Genomic DNA, 21,194 nt, shown 5'->3' on the forward strand with positions numbered 1-21,194 from the left:
CATGGCCCAGGCACAGGTGCAAATGCAGCTTATATGGGTCTCAGAGGAGAAGCAGCAGCTTTGTATTCCTGGGGAATAGTCCAGGAGGGAACCCCCAATAACAGAGTGGCAACAGCTGGAGGCATTCCCAGCCCACTCCTCTGCCAGCTGCAGATCTCTGACTCCACTACACATGAAGCTCGAGGAGCTGTGTTGGTCCTTGTGGCCTCATGTACAGGGGAAAGCGCTGCTCTGGTGCTCAGGGCAGCTGCCCCACACACTGCTCTACACCTCTGGGGTGGCTCATCTTCCTTAGTGGAGATTCCAGGTGACTGAGCCTGCTGGGTCCCCATCCCTCTGCAGGTAGGAAGGCAAGCTACTGTCACCAGCTCTGGGGTGATCCCTGATAGGATCTCCCAGGGGTCCTGCAGAGCTGGGGACAGGGTGTCTGTGGAACACTGGGAAAACCAGGACAAAAGAAAGGTGGGCAGCTCTCCATGTCTCCATGCTGGGCGCTGGGCAGCAATACCTCCATGTGCCACCACAGCATCCTGGCTCCTGTTCAGGTGGGGGGGACAGGGACAGAACCCCTCCTCACAGCCACACATGGCCCCCAAGCCTGCCCACCTGTCTCCCCCCATGGCGGGTGGCTTACGTCAGGCAGCAGATGGATCCAGGCTGGCACGGGGGTGGCACTGCCGATGCCTACAAATACCACGGCTGCTAACGGCGCTGGTTATTCTTAGCACCCGTGGAGGCATCGGAGGGGGGGGGGCGAGGGGGGGAGTGGCCTGGCAGGGGCCCTGGCACTGGCGGGCTCCCCTGGAGCAGATGGCCCCGTGGCATGAGCCAGCTCTCACCACTGCACCAACGGGGAAGGAATAGGGAAGGCAGGACAGGCAGATTGCACACAGAGCCCTGCCTGCCTCTGACCCAGCTGCCGTGGGATCTTTGAGGATAGGAGGTGATCTGGATACCACCTGAGAACAGGACAGGGAGCATCTTCTCTCCCAGACTCCACAGGGAGGGCTTTCCCAAAGTGAGCACTGGGGAGAGGGGCTGTGGCTGGGGGACCTGCGTGGCACAGGACAGACAGCACATGGCTGGGGACATGGCTGGCAAAGAGCTGGCTGAACCCAAGACCCCACAGCCCTACACAGTCCCCCTGTTCTCTCCGTCCCAGTCCACCACCCCCTCTTGTCCAGGGGGCTGCAGGAGAAGTCAGAGCAGGACTGGAGTGCCTGCCCTGAGCTGGGAGCAGAACACCCTGCATTTCAGCCAGGAGTAGGGAATCTTTTTCAGAGCTGAGGGAGTAACATGGAACCCCTTTGAGTGCAATAGGCTCCAGGGCCAAAGCTGTCCCTGCCCTCCTGATCTGCCTCAGAGCTGGCTGAGTCTTCGCTCCCTTCAGCATGCCACCCTGTACCAGCTGTGGCTTAGGGCTGCAATGACATGTCTGGGTGTGGGGCATGTGGGTGCCCTTGAGGGAAGTGGGTGTGCAGAAACTAGCACTGCTCCAGTCTCGTGAACAGCAGGACCCAAAAAGGCCAGAGCTAAACATAGGAAACCTACTTTCCAGCTGCCGCCTCCAGCTGATCACCTTGAACCAGGATGTGGCTCCTGGATCTGGGGCTTTAGGGAGTTCATCATGGCTTGCACGTGAGAAGGTGGTAGCCCATGATGTATGCCGGTTGAAGATGAGGAGCGAGGAGCTGATGGCTGGGGAGTAGCCTCAAGCCCTGTGTGGCACCTCTGCTGCAGCTGGAGGGGCCGTGGCCGAGGAGGCACAGCCAAAGGACACAAGGAGCCTGGAGGAGTCAGAGACTTGCACCCGGAGCCGCCTCCAGCGCCGTCGGGGCCGCGCAAGACGCCCCGGAGCCGGGACAGAGCCACTGGGGGAGCTGGGGCCGAGGAAGGGATGCCAGCCCTGAGCGCGTCCTTCTCCCTGTGCCCACGGGATGGCAGCAGCCTCCTGCGGGCCCGCGGGTACCTGCCCACGGAGCGCGGCGTGGGGCTCAGCTCCACCCGGGGTGCAGCCGCAGCGCAGCTCACTGGGGCCGTTCTGAAACCGGAGGGACAGAAGAAATCTCAGCGCCCTCCTGTTTCCATGGGTCCTGGCAATAGTGAGGTCACCAGGTACCCCCCTCACTAGCCCCTGCCACAGGGCAGATGGATAAGACTCAATTCCCTTCCTTCCCCCATTGCCCACGAGAAGGGCTGAGGAAGCACCTCAAAACCAGCCCTCAGCATCCACCAGTGCATAGGAGGGGACACTCCTGGGGCAGCCTGTGGGTCGTCTGTCCTTCAGGTATTCGCCTGTTTTCAGCATCATCCCAGGGCTGACAGTTCCCCCCACCCACACTTGGAGCCCAGGCTGGTGCCACCTCCAGCGGGAGCTGGATCCTGCCGGTCCCCAGGTCCAATGGGGCCTGGCATGGGAAGCCCTACCCGAGGTCACTGTGGCCACTCTCCCAGATACGGATCTGCGGTGGATCTGGGAGTCTCATGACTCCCCTGGTTACTAATGGCCTGGAAACTGCTTCATCCTCATGAGATGCATCTTCCTTCTTCACGCTAAACAAGGAACAGGAATGTTTGTTGGACACTCCTGCTTCTTCACTGGTAGCAGCTACCCTGTTAACAACCCCGGCAGCACTGCGCTGCTACCGGGACCTCTGCTGTTCCAGTGCTCTGGTGGCTTTGCCCGGCCAGATTTTGACCCGGTTTATCTCTTATCAATCCCGCGCCCTTCAGACATGCTGCAATCCTCCGATCGCTGCTTCCTGCAGCTCCTTCCATCAGCCCTTTTGCAACCCCGTTGTACAGACCGCGTCCCGCCCCTACGTCCTGCCTGCCCATGACGGGCTTCCCCAGCCTGCCTGCTCCTCCCCTCCGCAGCTCTGCTTCCTTGGACCCCTGCCCTTCCCCGCGAGCTCCCGGCTGTTCATCTCTCTGAAGGGTGAGGGCTCCCCGGGCTGGTCCCCGGGGCTCACTGACCGGCAGCGATGGCAGCCCAGCCCCGCGGCCCCCCTATCACCCCATCTCTGCATGTGCCGGGACCTTGTCACCTTCCCGAATCTCATTCCGAGGGGCCCGGGCCAGTCGTCCCACTTCTCTGAGGTGTTGTCCCATGCCCCAGCTCCACCAGGACAGCATCGTGTACCGCAACCACTCTTCACTAGCCCCCCAGTGCTAGTCAGTGATGGCAGAAACGTTCACCCTGAGATGCAACAGTACTAGGGAAGCTTCTCCTCCTCCTAAAAACCCGCATTTCCCCTCGAATATCCCCCAGTCCCGGGCACCTGCCGCGAGTTTCAACACGGCCAACATCCATAGCCCCCGGGCTTCGTGGGTTCCACCCATGCCTGACTTGGCTCCCGGCGAGGCAGCTCCCAGATGTTCCCAGCAGTGGAGCCAGGTCCTTCCTGGCTTTCCCCCCCATCCTGCGGCGTTTCATCCCCTTTTTCCTCTTTCCTGTCCCATCTCCGGAGCCACGCGGGCTGCCCGCGCCAATCCTTCAGGGAGTGATGCCACGGGCAGCGCCAGCCTCCTGAGCCCCACGCCACCGCTGGAAAGCACACAGCGGGGCGAGGGTCCCCACCGGGAAGGGGGCACCATGGCCCTTTGTCACCCCATGTCACCCCATGCTACAATTCGCCAACTTCTCCCGGACCCAAGCGTGGGGTGCGTGCGCTGCCGGGGAACGGCTGCTCGGGGTGAGGGGGCGGTGGGCGGGCGGAGAGGGGCTGGCCCGGGGTGGAGCGGGGCCGGGCCCGAGCGCCGAGAAGAGGAGCGGAGCAGAGGCAGGATGCGCGGGGCCGGGGCGGGGCCGGGGCGGGGCCGGGGCCCGGGCGGGAGGAACGGGGCCGGGGCGGGGCGGGGCCGGGGCGGGGCCGGCGGAACGGGACCGGGGCGGGCGGGGGCCGCTCGCGGCGCTCGGCACCGGGTGCGTCCTGCAGCCGCTCGCCCTCCGCGGCCCCGGGAGCGGCCCCAGGGGCGCTGCCGTGGCCAGGCGCGGGGACACCCGGGATGTCCTCGTCGCCCGCGGAAGAGTGCCGGTCGCCCGTGGGGCTGGACTGCTGCAGCTGCTGCCTGGACCTGGCCAACCGGAGCGGGCTGGAGGAGGGGGCCGAGGGCGAGAACAACAACCCAGGCAGCCCCACCGTGAGCAGCTTCCGGCAGCTGCGGGAGCAGCTGGTCCAACAGAACCTCAACACCGACAAGCTGAGCTCCATCATGCGCCAGGACTCTCTGGAGCCCGTCGTGCGGGACCCCTGCTACCTCTTCAACCAGGGCATCTGCAACAGGAACATCGACCAGACCCTACTCTCCATCCTCCTCCTCTTTCACAGGTGGGTGTCACAACCGGGAGCCTGGGAGCTGCCGGGGGCAGCGGGCTCGGAGCTGGCAGGGGTGTGGGGCTGGCAAGAGAGGGGGACTTGTGTGACCCCGGGGCTCAGGGGTGTCAGCAGCGGTGGGATCTGGGTGGGGAGAGGCCGCGTCTGGCACGGGGTCCGTACGTGGTGCCAGCCCATCCCTGGGTGCGGGTCCGGGTGGCTCTGCTCCGCCATGCCCATCTTGTGGTGCCCTGTGTCTGCCGGGCAGTGACAACAGCCCCCAGCTGTGTGTCTTGGCCGCTGGCCTCTGTGCTCATCTCCCTGGCTACCTCTGTCCACACAGACAGTGCCCGCAGGGGCATGGATAGTGTCCAGCTGCAGACAGGCATCAGCCCCATCCTGCGTGGAGAGCGCAGCAGGTTCCTTGGAAAGCAGCTATGCTGCCTCGAAAGCCATCTTGAGCGTCACTGAGAGCCTGGGTAGGGAGCCCGAGAGTGCCTGTGCCAGCTCCTGCCCTTTCGACAACTCCCCTGGCCCTCCCCGAAGTGGACACAGGTTTGGCCCAGAGTGGTACTTCCCGTCTCTAGAGCGCGGCTCTGCCCAGCCCGAGCTGGTCTCGGGGCTGCTCTGGGCAGGCTCCCTGTGCCCCCACAGCCGAACGTGCTGAGGGCTGCTCCCATCCATTCCCTGGGGGACTGAGGAGGCAAGACTGCGGGGTCTGCCCTGCTCCCTCCTCTAGCAGTGAGGACAGAGAAGGCTGAACAGGAGGTCGCAGGGGCTACCACTCCGCAGGCTCCCCAGCCCTGATCAGGTGAACCCTAGGGGTGAGGAGTGGACAGAGCTGTCTCAGGTCCTGCACTGGCGCTGTGTGGGGCTGGCTCTGGTGACAGAGAGAGCTGGTGACACCCTGCGGGGAAGCAGGCTGTACGGGGGCTAGCAGGTCTGCGTCTCCCCAGTTCGGCCTGGGAGAACCGAGCTGGGCCAGTAGTGCCACAGGTGCCCGAGGCTGCCAATGTCTTCAGCAGGTGGGACACATCCACCTTCCTGAGGGGACCTGTGGCCCATCAGTGTGTCAGGTACAGATGTCTGCCTGGCTGGCATGGCAGGCGGCGGCTCTGGGGCTTGCTGCTCCGCCGTGGGTGGGTAATGCGCAGGGTGAGCAGCACCCACGCATTCAGAGACACCCCGCCAGCCCCTTCCCACCCTACGCGCACACGCTCTGCGGGCGCGCTCCCGGGCTGTGCGCGGAGCGGCAGGCGGGTGGGCTCACACGTGGCTGTCCCACGCGTGTGAGCCACCCCGGCGCACGCCCGCCTCCTCGCCCAGCAGCGTCTGCCGCCGAGAGGCTGCTGCCTCGGGCCGGCCTTGGCAGAGACGCTCTTCCTGCACTTACATAACGCCGAACTGCCGCTCAGGTGGGGAAGGAGGAGCTGGGACAACCGCCAAGGCGCCGGTACCTGGCCCGTACGGGGAGCAGGGAACCTACCCAGATGAGAAGGAACAGGAGCAAGAGGTTCCCCTCCTCCCTGGGAGGCTGCAGCAAGTTGGCACCGTGGGGGAACGGGAAAGTGAGACACTGTCCTCAGCACGGGCTGCCAGGGCTGGGGTCAGAGCCAAGCACCTAAGCTGCTCAGTGGGCAGTGATAGTGCCTGTGGGCCAGGTGCCACTGATATGGGCACAGCAGGCTGCTTTCAAACTCATCTCTGCTGGAGAGGACCCGTGGTGCTGCTGGTGGGGTAGGGAGTGAGCAGAGATGCCAGGGACAAGGATTTCTCCCTGTCAGTGTCTCTTAGTATTCCTTGCTGCCTGTGTTCCATGCCCTGCTGTGTGATGTGTCCAAAGAGGCTCCATGCATTGTGTTTGTGACAGGCTGTGCCATGGTGTGGCGCAAAGCAATGTCCATCTATCATACCCAGTGACCAGGCACCTTGGTCTGGAGGCTGCCTGGGTGATCCCCTGTCACCCCTAGGTGGCACAGCATGGGGGAGCCAGGTGCACGGCCCCAGGCACTGGAGTCAGGTGTGCCCACACCTGTGTTTGCAGTTGTTTTGCTCCAGCCTGAACTTTCTCCTTCTGGGGAATGAGCCAACACATCCAAAAGGAGAGAGCATACACAGCAGAGGATTGTGGGTGCCAGAGGAACACCCCAATAACATGCCTGATAAGGGCATCCTGCTGCTTGTACCAGGGAACCCAAACCATTTGGTGCCTGTTGTTTTGGCTGATATGCTCCTACAGCAACACAGGAGGGGAAAAAAGTTTTGTGGATACACGTCCTTGTGTGTAGCTGACATCCAGGACAACACAGGATCCCCAAAATCCTAAATCCAGAGTTGACTCTGGCTCTGGGGCTGGCTGGGGACAACTCAGTCAGGGTTAGATTAGTGCTGGGCTTCTCAGACAACACATATTTCAGCATGTCCAACCTGTCTCCAGGGATTTCTTTAGCTGGGTGATCACTGCCAGGCTCTCCATACCCTTTGCTCATAGCAGAGATGTTATTAGGGATGCACAAGGAAGGCATGCTCTGGACAAATTGCTTCCAGGGCTCATGCTGCAGAAAGCCCTGCTGTTCCAGAAGTGCATGGGATCCTGTGCAGAAAGGGCTTCTCTCTGCTATTTCCTCACACAGGGCATCACAAACTGCTTTCCAAGGAAACCTCGGCAGTGCCTAGGGACCAAGCTCACATGGAAGCACCAGGCGTAGGGAGGACAGCTGCCACCACCCTGGCTGGGCACACCTCCCTGCAGATGCCAATGAAATGAGCAGAAAGGTCTTTGCCATCCCTCTGTAATGCCACCATTACCCCAGAGCCAGACACAAGCCCAACTGAGTGTAGGCCAGGGAGAGCAGGCCCATGACCACATGGCACCTTTTCCTGGGCCAGGGGGCTGAGTGGAGCCAGTGGTGTGGGAGGAGGTTGGCACTGCAGGGGAAGCAGCATCCCAGGTGTGCACTAGCATGTGATCTAACAGGACGTGCCTGGCTCTGGATGGGGACAGAAAGTACAGGCCAGCCTGCTTGCCCACATCAGCCAGCCATGCCAGCACTCCTGCCCAGCCTCTCCTGGGCAACCTGGCAGCCTGGCCAGCCTGTGCCCATCCTGCTCCAGGCTATGAGGGGACACCTCTGCATAGCCACATCATGGGCAGGCACTGCCAGACCTGCTGATCCATCCAACAGCGTGGGCAGTGACCCATCCTTTGGTCTGAGCCATGAAAGGAGTTGAGTGCCTCTTTCTCCCAGGCCTGGGCAAGCCACGGGAGTCACAGGGAGGCAGGGAAGCTCTGTGTGAGGGGCTGGGGGAAGCATGAATTTGGGAAAAGCAGGGAAGCACTGCCTTTCACGCTGTAAGGTTGGGCCAGCAAGCAAAAGCTGCCAGGGCAGCAGTACCAGGGTGGCATTTGTGTCACAGCACCACTTGTTCCTGTCTGTCGGGTGTCACTTTGCAGCAGCAATGCAGGAGGAGAGGAGCCAGGGCATAAAGGGCATCCCGTGGCAGCAGGGCCAGGGCAAGCATTCCTGCTGGTCGAGTGGGTTGGAGCAACAAGGACACATTGATGGGGAGAGGGGCCATGAGTGAGTGTGAGAGTGGTGTGGGTGTGGGACCCAGCTGTCCTACTCTCCTTCTTCTGGCCTTGAGACAGCTGTGCAATGGAGGGGCCCAGGAGAGACCCCCCGCCTCGAGTATCATGCACCAGGGCTTTCTTTGCTTTACTCCCACAAGACAGAGCTGCACATGGCCTCACCTGCAGCCTGCAGTGTTGCTTGCAAGCTCTGCATACTACCAAAGTGCTGGGGAGATTTTGTTTCAGTGGCAGGAGTAGCTTGTACTGCTGGGAGGTGCTGACCTTGGTGGACCCAAATCCTCCCACCCTTGGGAAGATGTCAGGCAGGCAGCTGGCTCAGCCTGCTGTAGTCTCCATCATGGGCATCCCAACACCTTGGGACCCCCACCTCATGACGCAGCAGACTTGGGGCCTATGTCCCAGCAGAGCAGGCTCACAGGGGCTCTGCCACAGCACACTGGGTTGGCGTGGCTCGGCAGGACTGGCAGCAGCGTGTGCCACACCATGAACCATGTCTGCTCCTGCCTGCTCCTGCAAGACTCAGCTCCCTCCAGAAGGATATTCCTGACATTCTCTGAAGCACAGGAGGGCTCTGCTCATCCCCTCCAGCCCCTTGGGAGGGAACTATTTGTCCCTGACCACAAGGCTATGGCCAAGGGGGCTGGCACAGCTATGCCAGTCTGGTGTGGTGATGCCAATGTCAGCTTCTCAGGAGACTGTCATCTTGGTTCTCTGGGGATTCTCCAGCACTGTCCATCTGCTAGGGCAGGCACTTGTCTCTGCACAGGCAGAAGTAGGTGTCCCAAGGTCAGGCAGGGATGACAGCATGGCCCTATGGGGAAAAGGCTGGCTAAGATTTTTTCTGGCTTCAAACTGTATAGATGTGGAAGAGGTTGAAGCTGAAGAAGACTTGGGGTCTGCCCTGATCCCAACATCATGCCCCCTCCCTCCAGCATCACATTATCCTTTCCTAGTGAGACATGGCCTGATCCTGGATGGTCTCTGCTGGGACCCAACACCACCTCCTCGGCCACTGCCCAGCACAAAGAGGGTTAGAGCTGACTCTGTACTTTGGGGGAGCGCCGTGAGCTGCATGGGACCAAAGGCTTGGGATATATGTTGTCAGAGGCTGGAATCTGTGTGTGTGCCCAGGGGATGTGACTGTGCATGGGTCCCTATGCTTTATGTGGACTGCCAAGGCCAGTGAGGCTCCAGGTGGATCCTGCCCTTGGGAAGGACTGAGACCCTGTTGGTAGAGGGCAGAGAATCACAGAACCCGTTAGGCTGGAAGAGACTTCTGAGATCATAATTTCCAACTTTAGCCAAGAGTGTATGTCAGGGGAAGAGGGCTGGAGAGGCAAGAGAATCTACAACCCATCCTGATGCTTTGCAAACGAGGTCTGAGTTATATTTATCCAGGTGCTGCAAATGGCTGGCTTTGGGACAGGAGATCATCTTCTGTGTGCTGAGTTTTATATATACATATTTGAAGGGCCTTTTGCTGCAGAACAACTCTGGTAGCAGAGAAGAAACTCTGGGCCCTCCAGACTCCAGGATCAGGATAGAATCCAGTCCTTGCCACCCCCTACCTGCAAGTCCCTGGGTATGGCAGCCCTGTCCAGATTGGCAGAGGGTGGCAGATGCCATGGGGCAGGACAAGACATTTCCATGTCCTTAAGTGAGACCATCTAAATGACATGCCACTGAAAAGGAGTAGGACGGCTTCAGGTGGTTTGGAGGCAGGAGATGGATGGTCTCAGGTTGTCCCCAAGGGTTGGTACAAATGACGTGAGGGCTGGCTGCTGAGGTCAGGCACACACAGAGCCACAGGTATACATCCTGCCAGCAACTGTTTGTCTTTCACATTGTTATTGTTCTGAAATGTCAGTGACGGCAGGGTTTCAGCGAAAGTCCCCGGTTCAAAATGCCCGGGATTCCTTGCAAAGGCCAGGCAGGGTATTAATAACCGTCCCTGCTGAAGCCGTGCTGCCCTACATGTCCTTGCCTGACTTCCTGCGGGTGCTGGCTCATGCATCAGCCGAGCACAACAACTCTGCCCCCAGCCCCCGCTGGGTCAGGTCTGTCTGGGCCTCACAGCCCCAACGGGTCCAGCTGTCCTTCAGATATTGGGGGGCTGCTGGGGCTCCCTTCAAGCATTGGGCCAGGCAGGAGAGCACCAGGCTTCAGCACCTGTGAAGGGGCCTGAGAGATTCCATAAACAGGGCTTATTCTGGGCTGGGAGAGCAGATTTGGGTAGCGTGGGGTGCGCTGCGCAGCTCTGGAAGATCCCCTGCCTCCGTCCTCATTACATAATGAGCTGCCTCCCAATTAGCGAGCGGGCACTCCTGCACGCCACAGGGCAGCAGCTGCCAGCACCCAGCAGGGCTCCGGAGAGCCCGCTCCTGCCTGAAAAGGGGCCTAGGCTTGTTTTTGGAGGATGCCAGAGGCCCTGCTTTGGGGTTCCTCTCTCGGGCTGGGGATCCCTGCAAAGCTGAATGAGGGGCTGGGGGAAGCAGAACCGGGGCTGGCAGCCCCCTGCCCACCTGCTGTGGGGTGCAAGGGCACTGTGTAGCCCTCGTGCTGAGGGTAGTCCCTTCAGTGTTGCAAACACCTATGCTCTATCCCCACTCCCCTGAAACTGCACCAGAAAAGGCAGCCAGGATCTGTGGGTGATCCAGCTAGGGCTGTGCAGGATAACACAATAAGCTAAGCAAGGATAGTTCGGGAGCTCAGAGCCATAGCTGGCAGGAGCGCTGGGGCAGGGCACGGGTAACCAGGAGGCGATAACACTGAGTTCAATGACAGGACTCCAGCCCCGGCCCATGGGTGTGAAACACTCTGCTCTGCAGACAGATTTGTGGGTTAAAGCTCTGCCAAGGGTTCAGCCTGCCATCCTCCCTTGGGCTGGGCATCCCTGGTCCACGGGAGCAGGTAGCATGGTGGGGGTTAGCTTCATTGCCCCAACAGCCAGGCATGATACTCAGAGAAAGCTGCAGGGTTTTCACTGGGCTATGCCATACCAGCATTTGGCAGCTGTAGGACCCTTTGAGGGGAGCAGTGAGGTGCAAGAGTGCCCCACAGCCCCTGCAGGGGGGCCTGCAGTGGTTTGGCAGCAGCATGGGGATGGTGTTGACAAACACCAGCAAGATGGGATGTTTGATCCAGGGCTTGTAACAACCCAATGAGCCTTTTTGTCTCTTCCTCTCCTATGCCAGCATGCATGGGGAAGCCGTGACTCTGGGAGTTTCCAACATGCTGAGAAGGGCTTGGCTGGAACTGGGTCCTCTCTGACCTCCCCTCCTCACACTACTGCTGGGAGCAATTGCTGCTAGGGGCGCAGGAGGAGGAAGAGGGTCTGGTAGCAAAGTTAAAGAAAAATTGCAGCTCTCAGCAGGCTGACTCAAGGGTGTGCACTCGCATGCTAGAAAAAACAGAACTGGGAGTACAGCCAAGTACCTTTATCGGAGGAAGCAGTCAGCCCCACAGCTGGACACAGGGCCTACCAGGGCTCCCTCCACCACCCCACACTGCCTCCAGCCTGACAGGTTGGAGGAGTCTCCACACCACAATCCCTGCCCATGCCTGCTGCCTGGTGGGGAGGGTCATCTGTGTCCCCTGCCCATGGCCACAGAGCCCATTCTGCCTCCATTGGGCATGAAGAGAAGGAGGACATGTTCCCTGTCAGCCTTCCCAAGGGTAGGTTCTCCTCCAGCCTTCCCTCACTGAAACCCTTCCTGGGCTTCCCCAACGTGGCAGGGACCACCACCTCTGTGTGGGCCACACACGACTCTGGTGTCCCCTGGCTTGGGACTGGGACCAGGCAGGGTCAGCAGCACCAGCTCTGCAGGCAGGGAGTGCATGCCTACCCAGGCACATTCAGATGTGCCCAGGTAGTTGCCCTGGGTTGGGGGATTTATGACCCCTCCAGGGCTCTGATGGGCATGACCTGGGCCCATGTCAAAGGGCTCCTGGTTGCATGGGGCTTCTGCATGTCCCACACAGCTCCTGGAAGGCACCAGCTGAGCTGGGGGGTACTGACAGGCCTCAGGGAGCTGCTCAACCAGGGAATCTCCAGGACGAGGAAACCAAGATCTGGACAGCAGGTATGCTCTGGCAGTGCTAGGCCCCACAGCCCTGGGGACCACCACAACAGCCCCATGGCAGTGCCATAGGGCAGGCAGTTGCTGTTCAGGATCCTGAAATTGGCATGGCAGATGACTCAGCTGCCCATTTACCCCTGGGCAGCCTCTAGCATTACATCTCCTTTCCCAGAACCAGGACAAAGCTGCTGGACAACACCTGGAGTTCCTCAGCTGTCCCACAGCCCTTCCTGCCACAGGCTCCCACAGGCCCCAGCCTTCACCAGTGTCCCCAGCCACTCTTCCCTCTGTTCTTGCAGGCATGGCTGGGATGCCCTGGTGCGGGCATTCCCAGTCCCTTGGCTGGTACCACCACAGTTGCAGGATTTGGGGCTGTGACAAGGCAGAGTTTTCTTAGCTGTGTTTGCAAGCAGTAGCTTTTCCTTTCCCACTCTGCTCTGACCCTTGGAGTGGGAGACCTGGCTCTGCAGAGCAGCCTGGGCAGCCTTGGCTCTGTGCCTTTCCCAGTTTGCTCTCCAGTGTCTCTGAGGCCAGGCTATAAACATTTCCCACGCCTCAGACCCTCTGAAGGGCCTTTCTCCCATTGAGCTGAGTCCTTGGGAGAGAGCAAGCCGGGAAAACTGCCACGGAGCCATGAACACAGCCTGGAGCAGAGGGAGAGCCAAGTCTGGGGAGCCAGGGCTGTTCCTGAAGCCCCAACCACCCCTCTGGCTCCACTGGCACTGCTGAGACAGGAGCATCCCTTGGTGAGTGGCACTGCAGCACCTAGAACAGGTCCAACACACAGGGTTCAGGACAAAAGCACGTCTTGTCCCCGGGGCTGTGGGGAAAGGCCATGTCCTCTGACCCACAGCCCTGCAGGTGTGTGATGCCAGGCAGGGAGAGATAATCCCCTCATCCTGCTCCATATCACCCCTTGCTCCAGGCTGGCAGAGGCCCGTGGCAGCTGCAGAATTCCAAGTCCCATTGCTGAGGAGGGGGTTGTCACTTAATGTCAGCCATTAGGGGGGCTGGCATCTTCTGGGCTGAGGGGCTGCTGGCAGCTTTGGGGTCCTGCAAGGCCACTGCTGGGGTGATATTGTCATTGGCTGGTGTCACCATCTCTCCTCACTGCTTGATGACAACTGCGGGTGCTTTTTTTTCCCCCCAGAGAGCACAACAATTAGTGTCACAATTACCCTGTATTGCGGCTGCTGTTGCTGTTACCAAAATAACCACAGGCACGAGCCGGGTCCAGCCCGATGAACCTCCTGTCATTGTGTGTAGATAACAGGAGATGCCACGCTGCTGCCTCGGGGATGCAGGGCACTGGCCCCTCTTGCCCAGCCTGCTCCAAGCGCTCATCACTGATGCCATAGGGTAACTGTGAGTCCATCGTGACCTGCTCTTTAGGAAGAGCAAGGTGGTGTGTTGCCCACCCTGCTATGCTTGTGGTGGGAGAGGAGAAGGCTGCCAGCAACCTGGCAAGGCCAGGGCTGTGGTGCGCTAGGAAAGGGCCCCCCCACCACTTGGAATGCAGCTGGAGCCCCGTGTAGGACCCTGCTGCTGTGGGGGCATTGGGGCAGCTCAGAGGGGCTCCTGGGGAGAGCTGGCACAAAACAGGATCCAGCAGAACTGGGAGCTGCTGCTCCCACTGTGGAGGTGCCAGCAGGGCTGCAGATGACACCCAAGGGCTGGGGGTGCCTTCCCGCTATGCAGGGGCATGCAGAGCTGCCCTGTGCCATGCTGCTGACACACAGGTGTGCAGGCAGGGCTGCGCATCAGCTGTTAGGGCAGCATGCGCAGGGGGTGCCAGCGGCGCTCGTGCATCTGCACCCAGAACAGCAGCATTTGTTTGGCACACAAAGTGTATGTCACAGGGTCACAGAGGCATTCAGGTTGGAAAAAAACTCACGATCATCAGCTCCAGGTACTAAACTAATGTACTTGCACATGTGTTTAGTACCACATGTGGTGTGTGGGCACACCAATGTGCACACGCATGTGCAGGGTGCACCCCTGTGTGCAAAGCACGCTCTCGTGTGAGCTGCAAACACATGTGTGCATGCGGGGGCATGGGTGTGTGGGTGTGCTGTGTGCACACACATGTGCAGGCAGGACTTGCCTGTAGGGGCTGCAAGGTGTGCCGTGGCTATGTGTGCCCCACAACACGTTCAGGAGCCTCACCCCCACGTGAGGTGTGGGGCTGCGAAGGGGCTGCAGCCCCCTGCCCAGCCTGACCTGCCCTGGCCACCAGCTGCAGAGGGATCCCTCATTTACTGAATGCCAGGAAAGAAACTTCTGCTTCTTCACCCCTCCAGGGCATCCCTTGCTGGGGCCTTTTGAAGGCTGACAGCATCCTGCCCAGCCTGAGTGAAGAGCCCTGAGCAATGGGCAGGGCTGAGTGGAAAGACCCAGGAGGACTGCAGGGAAATCAGTGACTTAACTCTGGTTTATTTTTGCAATAGTCCCAGCTCCATGGGAAAAATATTGGAGGTGGCAGAGCTGAAGCAATCTCCCCCCAAAGCGTTTTCCAGCTTCACCCTAGCAGCTGCAGACATACTTGGGTTTTTTTCCTCAGTCCTTGGTGCCTGATTGCTGCATCAGAAAGGTACCAGTCAGGGACCAGGAACCTCAAGCTGTGATGCAAGGATCACCAGCCAGGCTCTGGTCTGTTCTGGAGCCCTTGGTCCCTGCCACTAATGATTTAGGGCTTCCTTTGGGAAGGAGGCTGAGCCAGGACTTGGGGGGGGGGGGAGGCGGGGAAGGGGGGCCATTTCAAAGGAGGTGGGAAAACAGGCACAGCTGCCAGGGCTGGGGCAGGCTGGGGTCCACCCACCCCATCTCCCTGCTGCTGACACCTCTCTGCAGAAGACAGGATGTTGCACAGCTGCAGGAGAAAATGCTCTCCCCATCTCCCTGTCTTCTCCACAGTGAAACCAGCATGCTTCATGAGCTGCAGTGGCAAACTCAGTCAAGGGACCCCTGGTGTGGGTGGTCTGGACTCGTCCCAGCAAGGGGACAAAGCTGTGTCCCATTGGCTGCCACCAAGCCCACCACCGGCCACTCTGGGGACAAGTGCACACAGAGGCCTTTCATCTCCCCAGGGAGGGGGGCACCCCCGCAGCTCGGGATGGCACCCTAGCCATTGGCCTTGAAAGGGCCAATTGAGTGCAGCTGAGGTCATCTCCAGCATGTTTACCCTGTGGCTGGAACCCCTGGATGCAGCCAGCACCCAGGCTGTCCCTGCCATTGCAAACTGCGGAGGCGCAGCCACAGGCAGAGCCAGCATCACTGCTAGAAGCAGAGGGGCCGGAAGGGGGTCACGGGGTGGCATGGCCTTCCAGCCGCTGTACTCCCCGAGCCTCTTCAGAAGGAGGGACTGGTAAGTAGGGCCTGGTGTGGGTGAGGGGGGAGCACAGGCCAGCCTTGGGGCTTGGGGGACAAACACCTGCCTACTCTCTGCAGTTCCAGCACCCTGCTGCTGCCTCTGTATAGCAGCTTTGCATGGGCTGGAGTAGTGCTGACACGGGGGGATGTGCATAATCCCCTCCACAGATGGTCCCAGATGGGCCCACCAGGGAGAAAATGCTTTCTCACATCCCCACATCAAACCTGCATGTCCCAGGGCATCTGCATATGCCTGGCTGCGGTTCACATCCTCACCCTGTCCTGGGAGGGCATTGGGATTTGTGGAGAGCTGTCTGGCTAGGTCTTGCTCCCAGCAGCAGCTGAACTGCACCGTGCCTCAGTTTCCCTTTCAGATGAGGAAATTGCACTCTGCTCCCCCTCCCCACTGAAGGAAGGGGCACAGCAGCACACCCACAAGTCAGGGTTCCTTGGCCTCTCCCGACAGCCAAGTTCCAGGCACATTCAGTAGCCCCTGGATCAGGACATGCAGTGTCCTCTGCAGCACCCCTGGGGTGCACGTGCCCTGCCAGCATTTACGCTTTCTTGGATACTATTCCATTCAGCATCAGCCTCACCATGCCCAGCAGGGGATAAGCCCTCGGGGTCAGGGGCAGCAGGCAACCACTGAGCAAAGTTTCTCCAGATCCAGAGGGCAGAGATAAGTGGGTGGCCAAGGGCAATGGGGACAGCAGCAGGTGGGCAGTGCTACCCCAGCCCCTGGGACGCTGGGGGCGTTTTAGGGGTCCTGTTTCCACGCCGCGGAGGGGATCCACTTGCTCCGTGTGTAAATCGCTCTGCGGACGCGCGGAGGACCCGCGGGGCTTGCACACGCGTGTGCAAACACAGGGACGCCGCTCCCCACAAACATGGGCGGGCCGCAGCCGCTGCAGTGCCGCGCGTGCCCGCGGGGGGGCCCCCCCGCCCGGAGCGCGGTTATGCAACGGTGGGCGGGGCCGCCGTGGGCAGCGGGGCGCGCCGTGCTCCGGGGACCTTGCTGGGCACCCCGGGGCTCTTGTTGTTCTGTACCCTCGGACTGTTCTGCAACCCAGGGGTGATGGTGTTTAGTGCTCCCGATTTTGTTCTGGACCCCAGGTTTGCTCTGCAGCCCTTGGTTGTTATTCTGCACCCAGGGCGTGTTCTGCACCCCGAATTTGTTCTGCACCACAAGGTCATTGTTCTGCACTCCAGATTTCTTGTTCTGCACCCCGGGTTGGCTCTGCACCCTGGGGTTGTTTTGCTCTGTACCCCGAGTTCGTTTTGTACCTCCACTTTGTTCTGTATCCGGGGGCTGTTTTGCACTCAGGGGGCGTTGTTCTGTACCCCGGGTTTGTTCTGCACTCTGCAGTTGTTCTGCAACCTCAGGGCGTGTTCTGTACCCTGAGCTGGTTCTGCACCCCGAGTTTGCTGTGTGCGCAGGTTTTCATTTCCCCTGCTGGAGTTGTTTTTTTACGCCTAGGTTGTTTCTCCGCTCTCGTTTCTGTTGTTTATCACTCCTGTTTCTGGTTGTTTTGTAGCCTCGTTTCTGTTATGCACCCCGGTTTTTTTGGCAGCCCAGGTTTTCAACCTGTTGAAAAACAGGTTTCTGTTTTTCACTCCCGTTTCTATTTTGCAGCCCGGGTTCTATTTTGAATGCCCATGGCTCCTCTTTCTCTCCTGCCTCCCCTTCACAGTCACGGGGCCTCACTGTGCGGGACTTGCAGGCTGCACCTCCAAATGCAAACCCGGTTCACCCCTTCTCCCAGCCCCCAAGCAGGTGCGTGTGTCCCCCACACCGAACCCCCATCCTGGGTGCCCAGGAGAACAGGAACAAGATGTTGAGGCGTGTGGGCTATGGGAGGTTGTACTAGGGCTGCCGGGGTGCCAGGAGTCTGCTTGCTACAGGTGTGGAGAGGGGGTGCAGACTGGGGGGGCACACAGTGCTGAAGCGCGGGGTTCTTGCGCTGGGACGGCGGCGTGCTGTGGTTTAACTGGAAGGGGTGCAGGGGCTGCAGAGAGGGGCAGTACTGTGGGGGGCAGCGTGCCCCACTGGGGGCAGTACCGGCGCAGCCCCCGGCGCGGCGCTGCGGGCGGCGGGCGGTCCCGGCCGTGTTCGCCCCTCCCGGCAGGGCGGGCGCCGCCGATATAAGCGGGGGCGGCGCGGAGGCCCCGGCAGTGCGTTTTGCTGCGTCTGTGCGAGTGTGCGTGCCTGCGCCCGCAGCCATGAGCACCGGCATGTACCAGTCCCCCATGGAGGTGGCTGTCTACCAGCTCCACAACTTCTCCATCTCCTTCTTCTCCTCCCTGCTCGGGGGGGATGTGGTCTCCGTGAAGCTCGACAACAGGTAGGGGCAGCCCCGGTGCGCCGTGGGGCCCCGGCCATTCGCTGCAGAGATCTGGGGGAATGGGCGTCCCAGTGCCCGGGGGTGCCGCTGCGAACCCCATTGATGGGCGGGGGGGCATTGGTGCTCCGAGAGCGAAGGTCATACGCGACCGGTGCCTGAATTCAGGAATTCCCTTGTAGAGGGGGACGCCCCGATGCACTGGTGGGGGGGAGGTGTCGCGATGCACGGACCCCTGTGGAAGGGAGGTGTTCGGTGCTGACCCTCGGCCTCTCCACTCTCTTCCAGCGCCTCTGGAGCCAGTGTGGTGGCCATCGACAACAAGATCGAGCAGGCGATGGTGAGCTGCAGCGCTGCGCCCTCTCCCCCGCACCTTCCCCCGTCACCCCGCGGGTGCTATCCCCCTCCCGGGTGGGTGCTCTGGTCAGGGCGGGGGGCTCCCTCTGCCCACGGGGATCCCCACTCCCCATCCCTCTGCAAAGGCAGAGCTGCTCTTTGTCTGTGACCGCCGCGAAGCTCATTGGCTCCAGCCACTCCGCAGTGCGCAGAGAGCGAGGTGGACATGGAGGGAACTTTCAGGGTCTGGGGTTGCCTGAGCCGGGTTCCCTGTGTGCTCAGGAACTCCAGCCCCTCATATCTCACGGAAGGGAGGGGGGTGGAGAGTGCATCTGGATGCAAAGAGACCAGAGAGATGGCAGCTGAGGAGCAATGCTGGATGAGCACCGAGCCCTGGCCAGGGTTCCAAGGTTGGGGTGGGCAGGGATAGTCCTTGAGAAAAGCTTCTGCAGCATTTGGCACTTGCCCCAGCACTTGAGAATGGGAGAGAGCAACCCCCAGGGCATTGCTCTTGATTGATCAGTCTCTTCCATGGCCTTTTGCAGGATCTTGTGAAAAATCATCTGATGTATGCTGTGCGAGAGGAGGTGGAGGTCCTGAAAGAGCAAATCAAGGAACTGTTGGAGAAAAATTCCCAGCTGGAGCGTGAGAACAGCCTCCTGAAGACCCTGGCCAGCCCTGAGCAGCTGGAGAAGTTCCAGTCCCGGCTTCCAGCAGAAGTGCTGTGCCCCGAGGAGCAGAGCCCCGGGGTGGCTGCCCCGGCCCAGCACTCCGGGGGCTCTGCGGTGTAAGGTGGCTCTGTCCTCGGGGTGGGCAGAGCCACAGAACTCTTTCTACTTAATCTCCTGCAAAATCGTTTCCGCCTTCATCTCACACGAAGGACTGCCAGACCTTGGCACTGAGCCATGCCCCTCGGGCAGCCCTGGCCAGCCTGCAGAGCCAGCAGCTGTCTCCATGATGAGGATGCTCTTCTGTGAGGAAGTTGGGGGCAGCTGACCCCCCCCTCCCCATCCAACTGCCCACCAGGTGCCAGGAGGAGATCTGGTACCTGTCCCGGGCTCTGCCGAAGAGCGGAGCTGGGCGGTCTTCAGCACCATGATGGCAACCTGCAGTAGGAAGGAGCGCACTGCAAGCTCCAGGCCGTGGTTGTGTTCTGCAGGGGGTTGTCTCTTTCTCCCCCTGACACTGGAGGGAGATCGGTGTTTAGTGAGCGAAGCAGATGTGTCCCACAAGCCACCCAGCCAGGAGCCTGCTGGAATCCGACCCAGACTGAGCAGCACCAGGGGTGGCAGCTGCAGCGTAGACCATGGCTGAACGCACAGCAGTGTGGGAATTACAAGGAAAAAAAGCTTGTTTTGTTAGTTTGGGCATCTTCTGTACCTGTACCTATGTATAAACATGCGCACTGGAGGTGCCTCTGAGGCTGTGGGGTGCCCGCTCTGGATCAGCCATGCCCATCTGAACAGCTGGGGCATTCAATGGCAGACTGGAACGGTGAGCACCTATCAGTGGGCAGGCCAACTATTGTAAGTGGCACCAAGAAGGGGACAGATCCACTCCTCTCTGGCATCCCACCTGACAGAACCACGTGGCAGCGCTGGGACGATCTGGATTGACCAGCGGGCAGAGCCACAAGCCAAGCTGTGCTCTAACCCACTGGGGTGGAGGAGCCAGCCCATGCTCCTGGGCTCCTCTCTGTCCCTGGCCTGTTCTCTGGGATGTGACGGGACATTGCTTTTGATATCAGAAGCGGTAACACTGTTGTGTAAATCTAGATAGAAATGGCAATAAACTCTACTTTTATATATACCCGTGCCCCAAGCTGTGTCTGTGGCTGGGAAGAGGGGGGAGAATGATGGCACTGGAGAAGAAGCTGGGAATGGGACTGGTGAGGATACTGGGCTGGTGCTGTTCCCCAGCTGGGAAAACTTGGCAGCTCCTCACCTTTGCAGGGGGTTTAGTTCCCCCTAGGTGGCCCTAGCTGAGCCAAGATGGGTTTTTGGAGATACAAGTAGGCAGCCCCTTCCCAGTGGCTGGAGGTACGGTAGGGAAAAGTGCTGTGAACCTGCAGGTCTCTGTCCCCTGTGACACACCTCTGCAGGGCAGACTTAGGGGGCATATGCAGAAAGGAAATTCTCAGGCTGTGTGGATCTGTATGTACCCCCAGCTCTGCTCTTCCTCTGGTGTTTTTGTTCTCATAGCCATCATTGATATTGTTTATTTGATTGTTTTTTTCATTTTGGGCCATCTCAAAACATGATATGAGAGTAAGAGGATTGGTGATCTGGATTGGCCAGGGGTGAGGGATGCCCCAACCCTGTTATAGGGCACAGCCAGCTTTTGATTCAATCCCATGGGGTATATGAGGGAGGGCAAAAAAACCCCAAACCCTTCATCTCCAGGGCTGCTGATGGCTATTTAAGTTTAAAGCCTGGAGGTAGTTTGTGCAGAGCCCAGGCTGGCAAGATGTTTGAAGCAAGGTGCAGTATCCTCCCACGAAGTTTTCTAGGAACACAACTCTTGGGCTATGCAGAGCCATCCTTGGGCCAGAGTGCCTGGGGCCAGGGGAGCAGGTAGGTGGCCATACCCTGTGCTGCAGCAGCACAGCTCCACACGGTTTCATGCCTCTGCTGTGGTGAGGGCGGTTCAGCCCCAGCCCTGTGTGAGTCACGGTGGAGCTGGGGGTGGCTGGCATCCTGGAAACGCCGGGTAAACAGAAAAACACAGGCCACAAAGGCTTGAAATCATTATTGGGTGGCTTTAGCCTCCCTATTCTGTCTGTCCCAACATGGTGACCCCACAGCAGCCTTGTGCAGGCAGCCCTGCAGGTGCTGTAGTGCAAGGGCACACGCATGTGCCTTGGGAGCACATGTGTGTGATGACTTTCCCTGTGTGATGACTTTTCCTGTGTGTGTAAACAGGTTCAGGCCCCTCTGCCATGTACATATGCATCCCTTGCGCACACAGGCACTGCAGCAGCCTGTTGGGGACACACACAGCAGACCCCAGCTGTGCTGCCAGCCTCTCACACTTACAGCTGCTCCAGAAAGGGCTGTTCCACAAGGCAGCTGGATCCAGCTGTGCTCGCACTGGCCAGGTCACTATGGTGAGTGTTGGGGGTGCTGGGAAATGGTCCCGCCATCCTTCTGGCCCCTCTAGGCTG

General features: G+C 60.0%; 1 protein-coding gene across 3 annotated transcripts; it reads left to right on the plus strand.

The window, feature by feature from the left end:
- Window positions 1-3,864: 3,864 nt before the first annotated feature.
- On the plus strand, window positions 3,865-19,840 carry TSC22D3 (TSC22 domain family member 3). 3 transcript variants are annotated; one of them, XM_063416949.1, is made up of 3 exons: window positions 3,866-4,331; window positions 17,984-18,035; window positions 18,577-19,840. In XM_063416949.1, exons 1-3 carry the CDS (start codon window positions 4,009-4,011, stop codon window positions 18,820-18,822), a joined length of 621 nt encoding a protein of 206 aa, XP_063273019.1. In that variant the 5' UTR covers window positions 3,866-4,008; the 3' UTR covers window positions 18,823-19,840. The 3 variants fall into 3 exon arrangements, with proteins under 3 accessions (XP_063273020.1, XP_063273019.1, XP_063273021.1); XM_063416951.1 differs by lacking the exon at window positions 3,866-4,331 and adding an exon at window positions 17,308-17,698; XM_063416950.1 differs by lacking the exons at window positions 17,984-18,035; window positions 18,577-19,840 and adding an exon at window positions 16,990-17,572 and having other exon boundaries at window positions 3,865-4,331.
- The last annotated feature ends 1,354 nt before the right edge of the window (window positions 19,841-21,194 follow it).

The sequence above is a fragment of the Prinia subflava genome, chromosome 20 (genome assembly GCF_021018805.1).
Source record: "Prinia subflava isolate CZ2003 ecotype Zambia chromosome 20, Cam_Psub_1.2, whole genome shotgun sequence".
NCBI classification, from domain to species: domain Eukaryota; kingdom Metazoa; phylum Chordata; class Aves; order Passeriformes; family Cisticolidae; genus Prinia; species Prinia subflava.

Coding starts and splice junctions, on each gene's coding strand:
- TSC22D3 (XM_063416949.1), top strand. CDS start 4,009: ATGTCCTCGTCGCCCGCGGAAGAGTGCCGGTCGCCCGTGGGGCTGGAC. Junction 4,332..17,983: donor ATCCTCCTCCTCTTTCACAG/GTGGGTGTCACA, acceptor ACTCTCTTCCAG/CGCCTCTGGAGCCAGTGTGG. Junction 18,036..18,576: donor ACAAGATCGAGCAGGCGATG/GTGAGCTGCAGC, acceptor GGCCTTTTGCAG/GATCTTGTGAAAAATCATCT.